Genomic DNA, 22517 nt, shown 5'->3' with positions numbered 1-22517 from the left:
TATTCTGTATAATTTGATTTAATTTAAAATAAGTATGATTTCATTACAATAAAAAATGTAATGAAAAAAGACAAGAAATACGTAGGTATTCTGGAATTGTACCAACTATGCGTAAAACGGAAAGATCCAGTTTGTATTGATTTTCAATTTCAATTTTCTCTCGCGCCAGTCGCTTTTGTGTCTACCACCTAACTGTCGTTGACAGATCGTTACTCGAAATATGTGTTTTTCGTGTAAAACCTGTGAATCCTAAAGCTGTATTATCTTCGAAGCTATTGTGAGACTATAAGCTTAGCAATAATCGAAAGTTCTTATTGCACTTATGATTTAAAAGATTACAATGTTACTAAAAAGTTAAAAATATGTGCTTTAGGTGTATCGTATCAGCAATAAAGTCCTGCGATATTCAGAATGTATTTTTCAGTCTCACTCTAACTTTTACGCTTTATAATGGAAGTCATGCTTTTTTAAATATTTTTCAATACATTCTTTAGATTAGATATACCTACTTATAAATATGTAAATATGGATACACCATCTGAGAACTGGGACCCAGGTAATATTTTATAATAACATTCCTTGAATTAAAAAAATATATATATAGACATCAGAACCAGTGGCGTAGCGTGCCTTGGCGGGGCCCCGTATAAAAATTTGTTTGGGGGCCCTTAGGAAGGGTAAAGATTTCTCACAAAAACGTACGTTGGGGGCCCCCGTGGCCCGGGGCCCCCGTATAATTGATACGGCAGATACGGCGGTAGCTACGCCCCTGATCAGAACGTTAAGGTGTAACGTATTTCTTTATTTAAAGCACTTACCCGTCTATTGAGCTCACTGAAGGAAGTCCAATCAGGTGGTGAAGATGTAGCTTTTCTGAGTGAACTTCTACAGTCAAAGCAGCTTCATGCATTAGTTCAAGTCCACAACAAGATTGCAGCAAAAGGAAAGGATGATAAATTCTTCCCACTACTGTCAAATGCTATGCAAGTCACGCTTGAAGTTCTGGATTTATTGGGCAATGTGTTATCTGTCTCCAAAGAATATCAAGAGCTCCTGAGTCTATTACAGAAACCACACTTCCAGGTTGGTATTCATGGTTATTTTTTTTTAGCAATCTAAATTGGCTACCTACACTAATATGCATTATTTACAGGCAATTTTATGCACACATGATGCTGTGGCACAGAAAGACTATTACCCCCACCTGCCTGATGTGCCATCTGATGCAGATGAAGAAGAAGAAACGGTCAAAATTGTTCAGCTAGTCAAGAGTGATGAACCACTGGTACTAAAATTTTACTTTATCTTTTATCATCTTGCGATTACTGTAATTCTAATATGTAAAAATGTAAGTTTTTCCTCTTGCTAATTCATACATGGCAGTATAACTATAATTACAATTTCCAATAGACTATTCGACTTTTATATAATTCAATAACTTTCATAATTCAAAACTGCATCATTTGCTCTGGGTCTAATAAACACTGAAATTAATAAAAACTAATTTTTATATATAGGTACTATTGGCGCTGACTGTACTAATAGAGTGAGGGTGTTAGTAGTATATTTATATAAGTCACATTAACTTAAGACTATATATTTTTTATATTTCTAATTCTAAAACGTTAATAAAACAAGATTTTAAATTCAGTTTTATAATACTTAGAAAAAGCTGTACTCACATGATTTATATTTATAATAATTCAGCCTTTATATGTCTCACTGCTGGGCACAGGCCTCCTCTCACGCGCGAGAGGGCTTGGCCTACAGTCCCCACGCTAGCCCAATGCGGATTGGGAACTTCACATACACCTTTGAATTTCTTGACAGATGTATGCAGTTATATTTGTATGGTTATTTAATTTTTTATACTTAGTTTACTTGATATTACAAACCCAGTATAACTTAACTTGCCTGCCATTCAAGGCACTTGATTACTGTGCCAACCAATATGCAAGCTGCTAGGATCTCATAATATTGTCACTGTGACAAGATATGAAGTGGCACAGAAATTAAATTCCTCAACCAAATAAGTCATAACTGTTAAACAGCAGTGCTGGAGCATCAATTAAGGTTCATTTCCACTAGTTGGCTTATTTTTAGCTAATTACCCACTTGGGGCAGAAAATGTAAGCTGAAGATTGCTTACAAGACTAACAAATACATATATCTAAAACAACACAGCGCCACTGCTATAACTTGTAGCAAGTTATTTGTATCAGAAAAACTGAGCCTACCTAGTTATGACCATCAATATCCACATCAACTTTAAAAATCAAAATAATATGGGTGTATATGACAAAACAAAGTACTTTTGAATTCTGAAATTCCTTAGCATTCTGTTGACTATTTCCTGTAAAATATGTTTTACCGTTAAGATTAAATTTCATTTAGAAATAGCAGCTATATTATAAAAGTTGATTAGCTAACATATCCAACAACAAGAGCAGTAAGTAGGTGATAGATCACAGGTTAAATTCATCAATTGTTAGAAAAAACTAGCACTTGATAAAGATCACCTTTTTACCTTTATCTCAGTAGTTGACATAATATTTTGTGAATAGTAATTAGGAGGGTAAACATTGAAGAGAACTATTTTCTATCAAGGGTGGAGCCCAGAGTGCCGAGCCAATTGTGGTAAGTTAATTCCAATACTTAGCTACTATTTATTTGGATGCTTTCTGTTCACTTATTCCTGGCTTGTGGATTGTACCTACTTGGTTCACACACTTTCGTTTTGTTTGTCTGGTTGTTGTATTCCTTACATGGTCAAGCTTTTTAAATTGTGGATCACTTTGAACCTTGGCACAGCAACAATTATATGAAATCCCTCATGAATTTTATAGGAATGTTCATTGTGAAAAGGTTCCAATTGATTGATAAATCAGAGTGCTTGACTGTCCATTACCTTTGCTCTCCAAGTGTCTACAATTTCTATACTTATTAGCTGCTATCTCTAGATGTTCAATGCAACCTATGTTATTGTATGATCATATTTGACATTAGGTATGTTACTTTAGTTTTATCCCTAAGCTATTTCTTATTTTAAACACTCGCTTTACAATCATCTATCCATATGATATATGAGAAAATGACCTACGTAGTTTTTATAAATAGCTATGAATGTACACGAGCTAAGATAAAATACTAATATGAGTTGAACTTATCCGCTCTAGCCATTAGCCGCAGGTGGTAGGTAAGACGCAGCGGACCGTATTTTCAATTAAAACAGGCAATGGTATCTAATAGTATGAGTAAGCACATACTAACAAAACAACACCGCCCTGGTGGTCGGATCCTGAAAAAAAGCCCTCTTGCGCGGCAAGCCGCTTGTGCGTTAAACTAATGTATCTGTATGTAGTAAGATTCCTTTATATTGGTTGTTTATCTTATGGTATGACAAACAGTGCTTCCAATTTGACAGGTAATGAGCTAAAGCTCCGAAGATTATGTAAACATGGTTGTCAAAAGTTAACGTTTGATAATTCAATTACCACAAAATGTATGGCGCCGTCAACGCCATCTCCTTCAGCTATTAAATTCGGGAGTTGAATTTTTCTTAGGCTTTATTACAAATAAATGAATCTTTGCAACCAACGGTTATTAACAACTTTGTTCCTTTTTCTTAAGACCTTATAGTATAAAGCCGTTCATAAAGTCACGCAAATATAAAGTCAAATATTATACATCAGGGAAATATAGTTATAAGTAGGTACCTACTTATGCCGTCTAAGCAAATATCGTGTAAAGTGTAGCGGGGCAATCCTGACTGCGGGAAATTTCAACTAATCGTAATATCTTCCCTGTTTTACATTATTAACTACAGTGTCCAGTCGTACTTTATAACTTACCAGTCGAAATTGTCCCGCGGCACCTTATGATACTTAAAACCATTTAGGACAAAAGCTCTCGTAGCTTAAGCTTAGTTGGGTTATTTTTGCGAATGATCTTCTGTGTGTAGGGCGCGACCATCAAGACGGACGAGGAGACGGGGAAGATCGTGATAGCGCGTGTGATGCACGGCGGCGCGGCGGACCGCTCGGGGCTCATCCACGCCGGCGACGAGGTCATCGAGGTCAACGGCATCACCGTGGAGAACAAGACGCCCGCCGACGTGCTCGCCATTCTGGTACACACCCCAGCATACTGCCCTATTTATAACCATAAATAAATATCCTTGTTTTTTTATATATATTCGAGATGCAGGCATAGTGACAAGTGATAAAAATTAAAATTAATGGCCGTTTAACCTCATACCTATATATAAAAATAACCTACCAATAAAGGATCAGGGACACACATTTGATACTAGGTTTCCACTCTTGATATTAGGCCAAGCTATACCCATTTATCACTTTGCGATTGCCTGTAATTGTGGATATCTGTCATCAGTTTACAGCTTACATTTGTTTACAGCAAAGCTCCGAAGGCACGATAACTTTCAAACTTGTACCGTCCTTCGGCAAGGGTGGTTCGCGCGAGAGCAAAGTGAGAGTACGGGCCCTGTTCAACTACAGTTCGGCCGAAGACCCCTATATTCCTTGCAAGGAAGCGGGGCTCAACTTCAAGAAAGGTGATGTTTTGCACATCGTATCACAGGATGACGCGTACTGGTGAGTTGGAGTAGGAATGTTTATGCATTTTCATCACACTTGCTCGAAAAATATCTTATTTCATGCAGGTGTGCTGAAGGACAAAGGCCTATTTTGTTCCCGCGGGAGTTATGGATTGTGAAAAAAAAGCTATAACTTTTAGTTAAACCCTAGGGAGTTATAGCTTTTTTTATTAATTATGTCACTTGTTTACACAAACCAAGTAGCATAAATGAGTTTTACTTTTAAAATACTGACGTTTATAATTTAATATATTTGTTTATGTTTAAAGTTATTTAATTTGATTAATTTAACAGCCGTTTAAAATATTTTTACATAATTTTCAATCGTGGCTGAATGCCGAGCAGGTCTGTGCCTTGGATGCCTCACCTGCCAAGAAATTACAAAATGGCGGACGAATGTTTGATATGTCGCCGTATTTAACCTTTTCAACGCCAAGAGCCACTAAAGTGGTCGTTTGCTGTTGTGCCTACCTCGCCAACGCCTCTCCAATGGCAGACGCTGTCAAAGCAATTTTACTGTTGACAGATAAGGTTTGAATTCGTTTCTCACTAGTTGACATGTAGGCGTGTATGCCACATTTTGATGCGAGAGAGAAAGCGCTCAAAAGGTTAAGAATTATTTCGCTTACAATTTAGTTTTTTCTTCGCAAGTGTGATGAAAAACATTGTGTGTAACTCCGGGGGTAAAAATATTGTAAACTCGGCTCTTTAATTCCCTCCAGCTGCCTCCGGCTGTCGAGAATTACCACCCTCGTATCCAAAATTTCACTAACCCCCCCTCGTTGCATAATGTACTATTGTGATTTGTGGACTGCTTGATATTAAATACGAAACATTTTTATATATACAACGTTTTAACAAGCCTATTTTTGCAAAGCTCTAAGTCAAGTTTCCTTTTAACATGTTACGTTTAGGTGGCAAGCGCGTCGGGAGGGGGAGCGGATCATGAGAGCCGGGCTAATACCATCGAGGGCTTTGCAGGAAGGTCGGATCATCCATGAAAGGCAAACCGACCCACAGACAATGGAAGGTATATCATAAATATGTATTATTATTCATATAAGGCAACGCTTAGTCATGTCGTCGAGGACTTCTATGAGGTAGCCATGAAGCCATGCGATTGTCCTATTATTAAAACTAGTGCCGCCTACGCAGCTTTAATTATTCAAGGGCATGTTCAGATCAGGTTTATAGGGACATTATAATTACCGTACTTTAAACACTCTTCAAAGCGCTGGTGGCCTAGCGGAAAGAGCGTGCGACTTGCAATCCGGAGGTGGCGGATTCAAACTCCGGTTCGTACCAATGACTTTTTCGGAACTTATGTACGAAATGTCATTTGATATTTATCAGTCGCTTTTCGGTGAAGGAAAAAAACTGGCTTGGAAGGTCAGATGGCAGTCGCTTTCGTAAATACTAGTGCCTACGCCAAATCTGGGATTAGTTGTGAAGCGGACCCCAGGCTCCCATGAGCCGTGGCAATATGCCGGGACAACGCGAGAAAGGAGATTATAAACACTCTTAAAAATGTTGGATATGTATGGCTCACGATGAGCTGCAAGCTATCACTAATGTGCACGTGCTCTAATGATCTTAGGGTTACCTACATCGAAATAAAATAATCTACAAGAAAGTAGGTACATTTTTCGTAGGTAACTTAGGGGGCGTCCATTAATTACGTAAGGGCTTCAGGGAAGGGATGGGGTGAAGCCGAATCTCACTAAATCTTAAGTAGGAGAAAGGAGAGGTTTGGCAAATACCAGGTTTTTTTTTTTCATGCAAAACATAATGCATGTACAAATTTGAGATAATCAGACCTGAAAAAATCCTAGTCTAAAAACGTGTACCTATTTACTGCTCTCCTCTCCAGACGAATCTCACGCCATCTCGCCAGGAGGGGGACGGGTCAAAAATTCCTCAAAAAATCATCAAGCACCTAATTAATGCACGCCCCCTTAGGGCCTAACCTAATTGAGTAAGTTTTGGTCCTGAGCTTTATGAAAATATGCGTTTTCAAAACTTTTAAGTTTTAATTTATGGTAAAAGTTTCCTCTAAATGATTTTATAAGTTAAAGTTAATTGAATTTAAATCGCATTAACAAATATATAATTATATTATTTATCTCGCTTGCGAAGCTTGTTGACCCGTTTTCACACTACCTGACATAATTTTCCACAATTCATATTTTATAGAGATATTTAGGGACGTGACAGACAGACGGACGGGCGGAGGCGCAGCCCATATGGTTGTATGTACCTTTTGGTACGAAACCATAAAAGGTACGATATTTATCAAGAATAGCGCTGAAATATGTGTGTAAGGACTATTTGTTGTCATTGCTATTATCGACTAGAGCCTCTGCGAGCTGCCTTGCGACCCCCATGTTCACAAAAAAGTGCTAAAACTAATTCGATAAAAATATCTAACTTATCAAAGATTCTCAAAATTTCATGATAATAGATTGAGAAATGCAACCCCCCGAGCAACCGGACAAAACGCAAATATACAAAAGTATATTTGCCGAAGCTGTAACGGTGCTTCGCTCCCTTTCGCTCGCTCAGTCAATAAGAGTCTGTGTTTGTGGTATAAAGGTACTTAATTATAAATATTGTTGTGCTAAAGGTACTTTCTAATCATATTCTAATTGCGGTCGAGTAATATGTAAGTGCAATTTTGAGAAAGAGCCATGTTCCTATAATGTATAGAAATATTTCGGCTGTCGGGCAGGGGCTTGCCCCTGGCCAGCAGTGGCCACTGGAGGCCATTTGCACATATGCGTTTGTATGGAGGAAGGGGCCGTCCATTACCATCTTAATTGGATTCACCCCCGAATGAAAGCTATGATTGCGAACAGGAAAGCCGGCGCTGTGCAGCCCGACAGGCGGAGCCGGGGACTGCGCGCCTCAGACGCCGTGCTCGCCCTCGCCGACCGGCACCGCGCTGCTGCCCTGCAAGTCCGTGCCCAAAGTCAGGAAGGTCATATACGACATCACGGAGAACGATGACTTCGACCGCGAGGTATTGTCAATGTTGGATACATTTTTTGTTTTTGTTCTGTCACGTCAGCCCGGCGACACAAGTAGCACAGTTTGTTATAAACACAGTTGCGCTACGTTCAACTAATGTTTTATAGATGATTGATGATGATGTTACAGCAAGAATGTATGATTAATTAATTTAAATGCCATAAATCCATGGTTTGACAAGAGTGACTAAAAAGTTGATTCATCCAAAAGGTATGTAAAGTCTAAGACTGACGGCGCTGTACGGCTCCGTACATTGTGCTGTAATCCGTGCATTTGCGCCATCTACTTCAGGTGTCAAACTGGGGGCATGATTTTTTTTCTTAGCCCTTACTATATAATCAATAACTCTTCATCTTGAAGCAAAACGTGAAAGGAATAATGTCTTAATAGTGCTATTAATTGTCAAGTAGCCCATTTTATTAAAATTGTCGTTGAAAAGCTAACTTATGCAATGTTTTGGATTTAGCTTTACTAAATGTTTTGGTGACACGAAAGAGCCTCTGTGGTCTACATATAAATGAAATATTGAATTTGTAGGTGATACCGACATACGAGGAGGTGGCGCGGCTGTACCCGCGGCCGGGGCTGGTGCGGCCGCTGGTGCTGGTGGGCGCGCCGGGCGTCGGCCGCAACGAGCTCCGCCGGAGGCTCATCGCCACCGACCCCGACAAGTTCGTCACTCCCGTGCCGTGTGAGTTTTAATTACCTCTATAGAACCTGCACACAACTTTTCACTATAATGGCCTGAGAAATGCGACCTGCAGAATAGAACTGCCAGATAGACGGACAGACATCTAAAAGCATTTTGTTGGCTTTGGTTGGCGTCAGCGTCGAGCGTGCACGCTCGGAGGGTGCGTTTCGTACTCGACGCCGACGTAGCCAGGCGCGGCTGTAACTAATTGCTAAAACGGTGTACGTAAACCATATACAATGACAAGGGTTTCCTTAGACAGAATGATTCTCTGTAGAAAGCCATGGAGAACGTTTTTGTGTAGCCACAGCCCACAAACTTTTAATTTTTGTCCACAATCCACAACCTTAGGGATTTTAGGAAATCCGTGGATTGCCATTTCATAACAATTCGGAACTACACGTTGAGTCAATTTTGTTAAAATAAAAAAGCTACCCGTCATACAAAATAATTTTTTTAACACCAGCGTTGGGAATGTCATTGTGACCGTTGCCTTCCCCATTATTATACTGATCTTAACAAAACTCAAATCAATATCGTCTACAACTATACAGACACATCCAGACCGCCAAAGCCAAGCGAGCAGAACGGCAAAGAGTACATGTTCGTGACGCGAGAAGCCATGGAGAAGGACATCGCGGAGGGCAAGTTCATCGAGCACGGCGAGTACAAGGGCAACCTGTACGGCACCACCGCGGAGAGCGTCGAAACCATCATCAACTCAGGTGAAGCGCGCTAATGGGGCCCAATGCCTAGCTAAAGAACAGTCTGTTGCGATCTCTGTTGCACGCGCATTATATTGCTGTCAAGCTCGCACAGTGACAGTGGTAATGGGCATCATGGGCGGGACAGCAATATGCGCGTGCAGTATAGCAACAGGCGTCAATGTACGAAAATATATGTGGGAAGCGTCTTCTTTAAAAGTTATTAATAACTTACTCATTAACCCACTCTATATTTATGTAAGTATTTTGTCGGTATTGATTTATTGAACATTAAAATATTTTGGTGGTAACGACTGAGAATAAAAATTCCCATTAGCTACCACCTACGTGTGTTGGTCATAACTACTGGGATATTTATCTCAGTTATCACTGGGAAAGGGTGAGAAAAAATGTTCAGTAGTTACCACTGGCAACCTCTTGGTGGTATTTTCTCCTGACACTGTTTGAACGTGTGGTGCAGGTCGCGTGTGGGATAAACTAAGTCAGGGTTCGGATACTCGAGGTTATTGTTATAACATATTGAACACAGTACGTGATTTTTTTCAACAACGACTCGTTCACCAATTCAGGTAGCATCAGTGCCAATCCCTGTATAAGGTGATGCACGAGGGCTGGGTTTTGAATGGGCAACGATTTATCATAGATTTGTTATATACACTCGATCAACGAGCGTAGAGAGCACAACTCGACCACTTTAAAATTACTGTTCACTATTTCAAGGCTACTGACCAATATGCGGCCTTGGGAATAAACCTTTACTACCTTCCTCCTCACACTGTTTGAACGCGTGGCGCAGGTCGCGTGTGCGTGCTGAGCCCGCACTGGCAGGCGCTGAAGATGCTGCGCACGGCGCGGCTGCGGCCCTACATCGTGTTCGTGCGGCCGCCGCCGCTCGAGCGCCTCGCCGCCACGCGCGCCGCGCACCACGCGCGCTCCACCTTCGACAAGGAGAGCTCCCGTGCCTTCACGGTATGCGTCCCGAGTTGTATGCCGACTTACTGTTTTGTACTCGTTTACGGTTTAACAATCAGTACGTTCACGGTGTTGCTGAATTGGATGGTGCTGTACGAGTACGGCACTAAACTTATTTTGGAATTGGATTGTAAATATTACCGTTTAATAATCTGGTTACAGCCCCCCGATAGTTAGTTGGTTGTCTGGAAGTTATCGCTTCTTAGCAAAAAAACGCGCCCATTTCGCTTGCGGAATTATTTCCTTGTCTCTTCAATTTACACGAGAATAATGCCTGGATACTGTACAAAAGTTTTTATAAATATAAGTTATTGTATCCTAAGTGTGATACAAACAATAATTACAGGAGGAAGAGTTCGCCGACATCATCCGGTCGTCGAACCGCATCAACTTCCTGTACGGCTACATGTTCGACGAGGAGATCGTGAACGAGGAGCTGGCCGGCGCGCTCGCGCAGCTGCTGAAGGCGGCCTGGCGCGTGCAGTCCGAGCCGCTCTGGGTGCCCGCCTCCTGGGTGCAATAGACACTGCACAGTGCACACAAATACCAATAAAAGGCTATCCTAATGTTTCGCTCACGAAAATGCTCCAGCGAATGCCTTCATGCATCTGTAATAATACTATTGTGAAAATTGGCTATGTGCGAAGTTGGTGGTGAGGGAAATACAAGCGACGCCAACGTACAACGCCGTGAAATTATGAACTTTTGTAGGACGACATCTTACTACTAGTATGTCAAATAACCGATATGTATGTCCCACACCCACTAGGGCGGCACCACAGTCAAGCACGGAGCGAATACGCTTGTAGTGGTTTTCATGGTCATCTAACAATAACAATGCCCAGTACACATACACTCGATCAACACAACTGTGCAAATGACCGCTGACGAGCGTAGAGAGCACAACTCGACCACTTTCAAATTACTGTTCACTATTTCAAGGCTACTGACCAATATGCGGCCTTTCTTCTCGAAGATGTAATTAGATTTATTTTTTTCTTGTTATAATAACATTTACAAAATATTTGTTATTTAAACATATTAGCAGGAATTAACAGATTATTTCTACTAATATGTAACATGGGTTAGGTATCTCTGCAGTGCTCTATGTGCTATTAGTTAAAGTGAGCACTTGTTAGAATGAATGAAACCTTCATTTCCTAAAGTCACGTCAGCAGCGATTTGGCAATTACAGACTAGAAGCGTGCCATAAACGGCGAAATTTAAAATAAATAGGTAAATGGAGGTGTTGCGGACGTTATGGTGGACGCTGTCGGGTAGATTCCCATACAAAATAAATCACGTAGTTCATTTAGACGTATTTGCAAAATGTCATGTTAAGTATCAATCACTGTTTTATTTTAATAATCTTATTTTGCGCAAAGGTAGACAAAACAGTAACATGACCGCTAAAAATGGCAATGAAATTTAAAAAAAAAACACGTTTGGCAACTAGGTATGTCAACCGCAAACATATTTGTACGTTAATTGGCCCAGGACCAAAAATATTCAAAGCATCGTGTCATATCACTTGCAAAATGGCGGCACTGACATTATTACACGAAAGTGACATTATTAAAACATTTTAAAGTAAAATTGATTTTATTATTTTTATTGCCGCTGGTTACAGTCCTTGTAACACTAAACCAAAGATATTACCTATTTGCTTTAAGTCTCTTTCGGTTCCATTGATACAACTAGGGCATGCATTAACGCATTACCGGTCCCGGTACCAAGAATTTCATTTCTCTGTTCTGGGCATGTCCGGTGCCGGGATTGCCGGTTCTCTTACGGTATCTTATAAAAGTTATAAATATTGTCCATAAATTGTTTTTGTGGGTGAACAATCTTCGTGAATGACTTATATTTAACCGTCTTTAAAATTCCAAAAGGCGAAGGTTCCCAATTGAGTCGTATGTTTGTTACCGGAGAACTCCGTCAAATCTCAACCAATTCGATTTTTATTAAAGTTTATTAAATACTTTTTTCGAAATCTAGTTATGATGATGGGTTCAGTGAGGAATCGAGGGAACTCCTCAAATCTTTTAGGTATATTGTATATATATATATACTGCAAAAGAAAATATCGTTTTAACGTTTTTACGTGAAAAGCACAATGTGAAAACAGGTTTCATACCTCATTTGCCAAATTTAAATATCAGATAGTTTATCGTTAACATATTTTCTGATTTCCTAAAAAATCTTCTGCCCGCGGATAATTTTATTTTATACTTTTTAAAATTAATTTGGATAATTCTTGAAGATTATACCCGTTTCAATATTTTTATTATAATGAGTATAAATCTTAAGCACTTTTCAATATTAATTTTAAACATCCGGGGGCACTATATTTTTTGGTAATGATAGAAAATTCCCAAGCTATCTTAAATTTTACACAACCTGTAGTTTTCACAAAACATCCTCATCAATCATCCATATATTATATTAATAACAGTGAAAGTTGTTATTAAGGCTTATAAAACATCAATAAATAGTCAATTGTATCACATATTTCAATAAACATTAAATCAGTGTTCTGTGATGATCAAAATTATTAGTGACCTCTATTTTCTTATGAGTAGTATGTATAGTGATTGTTTATATTTTTAACCGACGAAAAAAACGGAGTAGGTTCTCAAGTCGACGCGTATAATTTTTTTTTTATGTATGACCACGCATAACTTTTTACAGAGTAGTTCAATTTTGATAATTATTTTTTTATTGGAAAGCGTATACCCCGAAGTTGGTCCCATATAAATTTGGAAAAAAAAAATCCAACCTTAAGGGTAGGAAAATAGGGGATGATTGATTTTTAACTCACCGATTGTAACGTATGATCACGCATAACTTTTTACAGAGTAGTTCGATTTTTTGATAACTCTTTTTTTATTGGATAGGGTATACTTCCAAGTTGGTCCCATAAAAATTTGGATTTTTTTTTTACCCTACGGGTGGGAAAATAGGGGTAATTTATTGTTCACTCACAGATTTTAAAGCTGAGTTTTTACAAACTAATTATTCGTGAGGTTTTTTTGTAGTTTAAGCATGTAATAATTTTTTTAAATTATAGCCACACAAAATTATAAAATAAAAACTTTGAAAAAAAAATTTAACCGCCGAAAAAAAACTAAAAGGCAATAAAAAACCGGCACTAACACGAAACAAATCGACTAACAAAAAAAACAATAGCGCACTGAAAAGAAAAAAAATATAATTTCGTCTTCAATAACGCAAGGAAATACCTACCCTACAATTAAAAATTTTTGTTAAAAAGTTTTTCACAACACAACAGTGACAGTGTCAGTGAAGTTTATACAGTGACATTTGATAAATGGAACCGCTTATAAAGGCCAGAACGTAACACCTCATCTCGAACATATTTTCTGATTCACAAGAAAGTTGAAACCTCGACAGCCAGAACTATGCTTCCTAGCGGTGACAGATTGATCGTTGGTTTCTCGTAAGTACGTGTAGTACATTTTTTTAATTAGCATACAATTTCGTACATGTCTCGTAAATTTTTTGATGTGAGTTTGAATTCCGTACGATACCACGACACTAGAAACACTCGATAGTTCCATTGATCCATGAAAGAACAAATGAAGACACGAAAAGTCATGGACGCAATATAGGTTCGAGTATAAGATTATATTTGGCTATACATATGGCAATAATGTACTTACGCCATGTACAGTCAAATAAAATGTTAGTACCGGTCATGTTTACGATTAATTACAAAATAATGTTTATCGGAATGCTACGCAATCATTCGCCATTTTATAAATAATTTTCTTGCATCTTTGCAAATATTTTTTGCAGATTTTGTGGTAATATTGTTTATAATTGCGAAACCTTTCCTTCTTGTTTACATCGGTAATGACATGTAAAAGTAAAGCTGGCTCTGCTTTCATTGTAATGTTTTTGCATCATACCATCTCAGTTTCAGTATAATAACAAGACTTTTCAACCTTAACGAATTTATCTTTCTGCTTCAAATTTTTTTTAACGTATGTTATTTAGTCAGGATAGGGATTTTTATAAGTGAATTGTATGTATGCATGTGTCTGTGTACTTACGTCGGTACACTGATGATTTGATGAATGTTTGCTTTTCCTTGTCCCTTGTACCTACCGATGGTCTGTATTAGTGCTTGTTTGTTTATGTGTGCGTTGTGTAAATATAGGTGAATGATATTGCCGGATCAAGTCTTATAGATCTATCTTCTATTATAGTAGTTTGTTGGCCGGTCATCGCTTGTTATACAACTTGAGTCAGCTCATAGAATAGGATCTTAGTTATAGAACACCTGTCAGAGTATGATCACTGATCATGTTACGACTCTTGTCCAGCCGTATGAATTTTAAAGTCTGTGCAATGCATTTTTTAAAATAAATAATAACAATCTAGGATAAAATAATTACATTTTATAAACCCTTTTAATAAAGTTAATATAATATTAGGTCGGCGTCTTAAATTTTATTATATTATTTTATAGTTTTTACTATACCAAAGTTGTCATGTTACCATTGTGACCTGAATAGTTATAGATTAATGTGTATTATAAAGATCCACAATGTAATTAATCAAAGTCGAAATCAATCGTTGACAATACAGAAGCAAGCCAACAGGCTGTAACTAATTGTTATCATTTCATATTGGTTTTCAACGATATTTATTTAGACCAGAAACAGAATTTTAGCGAAACGCTTTAAAGTTTGTCATTTAAATAAATGACTTTACGTTCTGACATAAAGTTCATATTCTATTGACAGTTTTTTGTGGATTGGATCCTTTTCCCTAAAGGACGTCCTTTTGTTTGTGCTGCTTAGGTTAGTACAAACCCATGCAACCTCTAGGCAGATAAAATGTTTTTCTCGTAATTAGCTGTAGATATTTTGTATGTTTTTCGTGTTTGAACTTGGGTCTCTTATTCATAGATGCATGTATACTGACTATATTGTATATGGCGCCATATTAGCCCTGTTGTTATTATCTGTTATTATACCTGAGGGCAAAATTTATATCTAGTGTAATTTTACTTAGAGGTTTTTTTGGAATAATTTTATTAAAACTGATTATGCGTGTGTTTTTTTTTTACATTTAGTGATTAAAAATAATACGTAAAGCGCCATGGTATTCCAAAAAATATTTATACACTTAAAAAAAGCCTTTACTGCCTTGCATCGAGGGAGAAAATTCAGTTTATGTCCCTCCAATTTTCATTTTTAGGTTTGTATTTCAATAAGAAGAAACTCTCCTTTATCCATTTTTTCAAAAACGTGTAAAGGTATTGAGTTGAAATTAACATTTAAACGATCGGAGCTGTCAAAAATTCATACCTCGGATTTTTTAAGTTACTTTACACAACTTATGTGTACGAAAACTCCACGTTAAGGTTATTATGTAATACTTTCGTATCAATTGGGGCGCTAGAATATTGTAATGTAAAGATACCACTGGTGATATTATTTGGATTAGTCCTGTAACAAATACAAAATAGCCAGGGCATTTAGCTACTCGCTATGTATCATATATGTAAACTCATTAAGCCTTAAATGCATACCATCCTACGTAACAAAAACATATATCATTTTATACATAATTAGACAAAATCTATTTGTTTCAATAGTAACCCTAATCCATTTTCCGATTTTTTTATTAATTTACGCCGTATTTTGTTTTTAGACGAAATGTCGGAAATTGCTCACTACATTTTATAAAACATAGCCCCCCGCTGCGTCTGTCTGTTTGTATGTTAACGATAAACTCAAAAACTATGAACGAATTTTTATCTTTCTTTATCTTAAAAGGTGTTATGTAACACGTGCGAAGCCTAGTTATACATATATTACTACTTGGGCGCCTGTTTGATAAAAAGGAGAGGAGTGTATCGAACATTCCTTGAATTTCATTCTATTATTGTATTCAGATTGTACCCAGAAGTTGATTATATTTAGTATGTGATTTCGGGCGATTTTTCCCAGGGTTTGTAATTATTTTATATTTGAAAACTTTATCATAGATTTCCATATATCTCTTTATAAAAATGATATATTTACATAAATATGATTTAGCCTCTGCAACTTAAAAATCGATGATATATTTTTTCATTATTTTTCCCAGGTTACGTGACACCACATAAATATATTCATTTCGGACAAAAAAAAAAAAAAATGCATTTAAGGGTTAAAATGATCAAAGTAAAAATTGGGCACCTTATACTAGATAGGCACATATCTATGTATGTTAAGGGAGCATCATTTAAGACTGCGTCGTCCGTTCAATGGCGCCCTCATTAGCGGAATTATGTTTTCTAATAAACCAATCCATTTTTGTATAATCCAGTATATTAATGTTACAATACTCATTCCACAATTTTTGATCTAATGTGAAATAGTTTTATATTACTTACTTTTGACTTTGCCACCTAAATGGAAAAAAGTGGCCAACATGCCGTTTTGTTGATGTGATGAAGCAAAAAATAAGCATAGTTGGGGAATCAGTAGGACTACAACATCAATATACTGGATTGTAGTGACTAGTGAGGGCGCCACTGGGCGGTCGATAGCTTCTTTAATACGGAAGGTAGAGGCAAGGAACAGGATCTCCATATACTTAAAAGTGTCCGACAAAAAACCATAAATAGGTGGCGCTACCATACCTAGAATACTTGAGAAAAAAATCTATTCATAGACCAACCCTCCCACGTCGTCAATAACGCCTAGGCTCTGGGGAGATTTGGAAGTATTATTTATAGCTTGAAATCTTGATCGCGTTAACTTTTATTAGGTTGTGATTGTATGAACAAATACCATATTTATTCCTTTTTATCGGCTACCATGACGAAATTATTTACTTATAGAACTTTTTGTATGGACGTAAAAAAAATGCTAACCTTAAAATTTAAACATAAAAGTGAACCAATCGAAATTTCATTTAACCAAATGGCTCAGAATTTTAGAGCTATGGTGAAACCCACGTAATATGATATTATAAACACAAATCCCCGAATGAAAACAAATGTATTTGGGTTATTGCCACTAGTTTCCTCAAAGTTGTTACCAGTTAAAAACTGTTTTTTTCTCATCTGTCCCAGTGGTAACTATTGAGAAGAATAATCCCAGCTGTTAACACCGATTCACTTTGGGGGTAACTAGTGGGATATTTCATTCTCCGTTGTTTGAATGTTCAATACTGACAAAAAATACCTACCTATACCTATGTATACTTAAATATTCAGTAAACTGCTAAAAAAACTGACCCAACATATTTAAACCAGTTTATCGGTACAAGTATGAAATAATTTTACACAAATCAGTTTAACACGAACAATAAAAAGCTATTTTACAGTACATATGGGGCTACTTTATAGCACTAGTGCGAGAAGTAGCATATTATGTTACTGTGTCGAACATTTAAAGGGCCATATGTACTGTAAAACGTTGTACGATACATGTGCGAATAGGTAATTCGCAACTCGTGTCGATTTAAAACACTCCCTTCGGTCGTGTTTTAATTTATCGCCACTCGTTTCGAATTTCCTATTTTTCGCACTTGTATCGTAATGTACTATTACAGTACATATGGGGCTACTTTATAGCACTAGTGCGAGAAGTAGCATATTATGTTACTGTGTCGAACATTTAAAGGGCCATATGTACTGTAAAACGTTGTACGATACATGTGCGAATAGGTAATTCGCAACTCGTGTCGATTTAAAACACTCCCTTCGGTCGTGTTTTAATTTATCGCCACTCGTTTCGAATTTCCTATTTTTCGCACTTGTATCGTAATGTACTATTTAAACACACCTAGTTTACTGTCAGCTGTCGATCTAAAACATTCCCACTTCATATTTATCATGGTATTTTTATCAGTACTAAACATTCCAATATTTTTGTGGTACCTAGTGGGATTTTTTTGCTTGTTTAGGTTTTCCCAGTGGTAAAAGGTGGAAAAAAAATCTCACTTGTAAACACTAAGGATAACTTTGTGATAACTAGGAAGTCATCGATTATTAAATCAGACGCTTAGGGAGAGGGAGGGGGTCAAGAAAATATGACATGTTGACAGAAAATGTGACAAGGGGGAGGGCGGAGTTAGAAACTTTGTGACTTCATTTTTTTTTGTTTTAGAGTTATATAACGAGTTTTTGGAACGATAATCGTTTATATTCATATGCTCTTCCTCCTTAGTCGATTTAATGTTATAAAATTACTAACATTTCTTTTATCAAAAATATTTTGATAATAAAATATTAATCATGCCTAAGTGTGACAAGGAGGGGGGGGGGGGGGTCAGAAACCTAGAAATTCGTGTGACGTAATTAATGGATGACCCCTAGTGGAAATAACCCATACATTTCTAACCTAATAGGGCATGAGCACTAAGTTGCTCTGAAAGTTTAATACATAATATAATGATGCTCTTTAATCTCAATGTACATATACTTATTTTGTAAGTTTCTTTAAATTAATTATTATTATACCTACTTACTTATACTGAAATGTTTAGATTGTTCTGCTCCTAATTTGTTCTCTGCTCCTGTTGAGTTACATATTATTTTTCTCTATTCTATAATTGGGCTACCGGAATCTAATTTCCCAGTTGACCGCAATGTGGTAACTCATTTAAATCACTGTAAATAGATGAAATTATTAAGTACTTATGTTAAGGTGAATAATTCATTATTGATAGACCCAATGAAGACATTGTTTAAAAGTCTGAATATACAAAATGGGATTTAACGTATCCTAAATATGTAAATAAATTTAAATAGAGAATTAGATTCAAAATATACATTTATTATAATAATATATTTATCTTTGCATGCTTCTAAAGCATTTAATGTGAATAGGAACAGAGCATACAATTTTATGCTCATAGAGTATTTCCTAGCAGAACTCGAATTAATGTCTGTATTATGTTAAAGCCTGCATATGAATACAAGAAAAATGTCATTCCTCATCAAATTGTTAGATAATACATAGTACAAGGTGCCGTAGGATCAGAGGGCGGAGTTTTTGAAAAGTCATACCGCTGTTTTAGATCACAATACGGTAGCCAAAAATTGAATTAGCTATCTTGAGGATTTTCTCTAGTGACCCCATTAATTCGAATCTTGATCTTTTGACTTTCGCTCGATACAAAAAAAATCACGAACATAGGTCGATAACGCACTTTAAAAATGTGTAAGAATGAATGCAAAAAAGCTAAAAATACGATATATACTTCTTAAAATGCGGTATTTTATTTTCGTGGAACTCATCGACTACTTATTTTTTGTAAAACAACAAATTAAAATTCTAAAAGATCATATTCGCGGTGCTCGGGAGCATGCACATCCTTTCGGCTACGCTTACGCTCAGTGAGAGTAAGAGAAGGACACGAACCTGCGAGGCTTTAATAAAAACCCGATGCCCTGATGGCTGACGATTTATATGATTCGAATTTATATACATATACACACTATATTTTTCATCACACTTGCCAACAAAAAAGTATTAAGCGAAATAAATGATAAATACGGTAAAATTACCTACGTGTATCATCCGCCGATTTGTTTATTGTTTGATCTAATGGCATGAAAGGCAAAACCATGATTAAAAGTTGCTTGAAAACATATATTTCATCATTATATCATTCAAAATACGTAATATATGAATAAGTGGCATAGGTAATTAAAAATCTATAACTTCCTAGGGAATAACATAGGCTTTAACGCCACCCCAGACTAGCGACTCCTGGGCATCGGCGTCTTGTCAACAACACTTTGGCTGCTGCTAGACGCAACGTTGACCCAACTGCACAACGACGCCATTTTCCAAATTTCCATAGCGCTGACTAGACGCTCGTCAAAAGGCCCTTAACCCTTGCGTAAAATACCATAATGAGCAAGTGTAATGAAAAGTATGATATTCTTTTCTATGTTGTTCCTTGACTGCTTAAACAACCTTGTGTGTCAGCACATTCTATGTACATTGCATTCCTTGCAACAAAACGATGAGCAAGGCCTAATTTAGGTGTAAAAAAATCAAACATGCAATCAATTGTAATAAAATAACATAGCTTGATAAATTATAACTAAAAAATATTTAGGTCACGAATTCCATAAAGAAAAATGTATCATTTATTGTTAGCATTCTTTCGAACGAAGCTGCACGCGGTTGTTTTTTTCCTCTAATAAAACTTCGTCGACCCGCTTAATGAAACCACTAAGGGAAGTGAGCCTCAAAAATTCCTTTCAGTCATTTCAACTGCTCCTTTCCACCGAAATATATATATACCTATATAATTTATATATTTTATCAAACACATATCATAAACCCTAAGATGCTTTCAAAATCCACAAATAATATAAACTGGTTCGTTACAACAAATTTCTTCAATCCTATATCAAAATGGATTTGGTCATCTCTAGAAAAAAGGAATCTGGTGTAATCTCTATTCTAATATCAGTTGAGATGACGTTTGGTATCAAACGAAATGACAATGGGCCCCCGACTCTAGTTAGTCTCTGAATTAAAAAAAAAAACGAATGCGTGACATGTCTGAAAAAAGGTTTTTCTAGTCGTCAACTGTAATGGTTGAATTAAGATTCGTTTTAGATAACTCGCAGAAAAAGTATTGTATACAAATCGTGATATAATGAAGCTTCTCATCTCGTACCTTACTTAGGCAACTCAGCAAACTTTGTTGCCTAAACACAGTACTCGAATCAAAAGTTCTATTATATCACGATTGTATAAAATACTATTCACACCGCCACTTAACGTTTATTTTTTAATTCGTTTGTAAGTATAAAATTAATTTGTGTTTTTTTTGATTTGAACATTATAGTAAAACTGTCGTGTAAATTGAGCGATAAAAATATTTCGGAGCCGCCACCTCATATCCGCGAGTGACACCATAGAGCAACGATGCCCCAATGCCGGCTCTAACACGTGGTTAGTGAATACGTCAAATAGTGTATGTAACTGTCATAATTAGGCACTAAAACACTCGTGTGGTCGTATTAAGAAATTCACTGCGTTTGTTTCTAAAACTCACGCGTATTTTAATACCTTTCATTATGTAACAGTCACATAAACTATTAATATAAGCATATATTTTTACAATACCATACGACTAGCAATAAATAAATAATCGCTATAGGATGAGCATGTCGTAAGCATTGAATACACCGATTATTGACCTATACATGACCTTACTCTAGCTATAGGTAGGTACATTAAGTTTGTTCTGTGTGTGAATTATTTTTAGTCCTTGTTTTCTCATTAGCGCTTGCTGTTGCAGACTGGTTACTAGTCTGGGATTATGAAAATACATAGGGGGAGTCCGAGAGACTTGCCCAAGTGGGAAGACGAACCATTTTATTCAAAAAGTGCCAAAATCAAGGACATTTTTAACGATTCCTATTGGGTAACACACAGGCATAAAAAAAAATACTTTTGGCATTTTTTATAGAATTGTTCATGTTCATGGCTCCCAAAGCTCCGAGCTTCCCCTTAGGTACTTACTATACGCCGTGTTTTTTTTATTTCCGTTAATTTCAAGGGTGCATTCCTGAGCTTAAATTAAGTAACTTTCTCTAAGACACCGGTATTCTAATTAACTCCATTTCGGAAATAATCAATAATTTATTTTTATCTTATAAGGCCCCTACGAGCGTGTACACTTGCCATAGGGCCTGTTTACATATTTATCAGTGTTTAGTAAGAGTTAATACATTTGCTACTAAACGTAAGTATTATCTCGGACGATCGATGTTTGAAATGCCATTGATATGTCATAGTTTTCAATGGTTTGGTTGACTTAAATGTAATGCCCCCGTTACAACAACGCTATATGTAACATTTAATTAATTTTTATAAAAAATCAATAAATTTACCCATGCCATTTAGTTTCCTTAAATGTACTTACTCATACCCCGAAGTTATAAGAATTCAATTAAAACACGGTGTATAATTACATCCCCAAGCTCCATAGTTAAAAACTTGTACTTCTGGATTATTTACACTACAAACTAAATATTATCTTATGCGGAATGAATACCCACTGATGCGCACGACCCGAGGACTAATATTGTGTAGAAGATTAATCCTGCGAAGGATGTTTGAGCAACGCTGTAGATCAAAAGTCATTTATAATGCGAACAACTTTTGTATACATTTAAAATGTGCATCGTGTGCGTGCGCCGCAGTGGGATCTCGGAATCATAGTGTGTATTAGTATAAACAAAAACCTATTCAAGAAATAATATAATAGATGTTTAATAATGTACAGTATAATTTTACGGCCTTAACATTTTTCAAACTTGCTCCTCTAGCAACATTACAAATGATTATTAACATTTACAAATCACAAATAAGTATCACGCTGTTTAATAAAATGTTTGGAAAGTAATGAATTTTTATTTAAAAAATTGTCAATTATATAATACTTACCCTACAGTACTCGGCAAAAAAATCTCACACATCGGCCTTTG

General features: G+C 36.6%; 1 protein-coding gene across 4 annotated transcripts; it reads left to right on the top strand.

The window, feature by feature from the left end:
* Positions 1-188: 188 nt before the first annotated feature.
* Positions 189-22435, top strand: LOC133516186 (MAGUK p55 subfamily member 7). 4 transcript variants are annotated; one of them, XM_061848985.1, is made up of 12 exons: positions 190-556; positions 812-1083; positions 1154-1285; positions 2608-2637; positions 3962-4129; positions 4417-4613; positions 5530-5645; positions 7471-7634; positions 8180-8333; positions 8888-9058; positions 9855-10027; positions 10377-22435. In XM_061848985.1, the coding sequence occupies exons 1-12, from the start codon at positions 526-528 to the stop codon at positions 10551-10553; spliced, it is 1785 nt and encodes a 594-aa protein (XP_061704969.1). In that variant the 5' UTR covers positions 190-525; the 3' UTR covers positions 10554-22435. The 4 variants fall into 4 exon arrangements, with proteins under 4 accessions (XP_061704960.1, XP_061704969.1, XP_061704977.1 ...); XM_061848976.1 differs by having other exon boundaries at positions 189-556; positions 9855-10467; XM_061849000.1 differs by lacking the exon at positions 2608-2637 and having other exon boundaries at positions 191-556.
* Positions 22436-22517: the final 82 nt, after the last annotated feature.

Source organism: Cydia pomonella, chromosome 1 (assembly GCF_033807575.1).
Source record: "Cydia pomonella isolate Wapato2018A chromosome 1, ilCydPomo1, whole genome shotgun sequence".
NCBI classification, from domain to species: Eukaryota; Metazoa; Arthropoda; class Insecta; order Lepidoptera; family Tortricidae; genus Cydia; species Cydia pomonella.
This window is presented reverse-complemented; position numbering and strand designations above follow the sequence as displayed.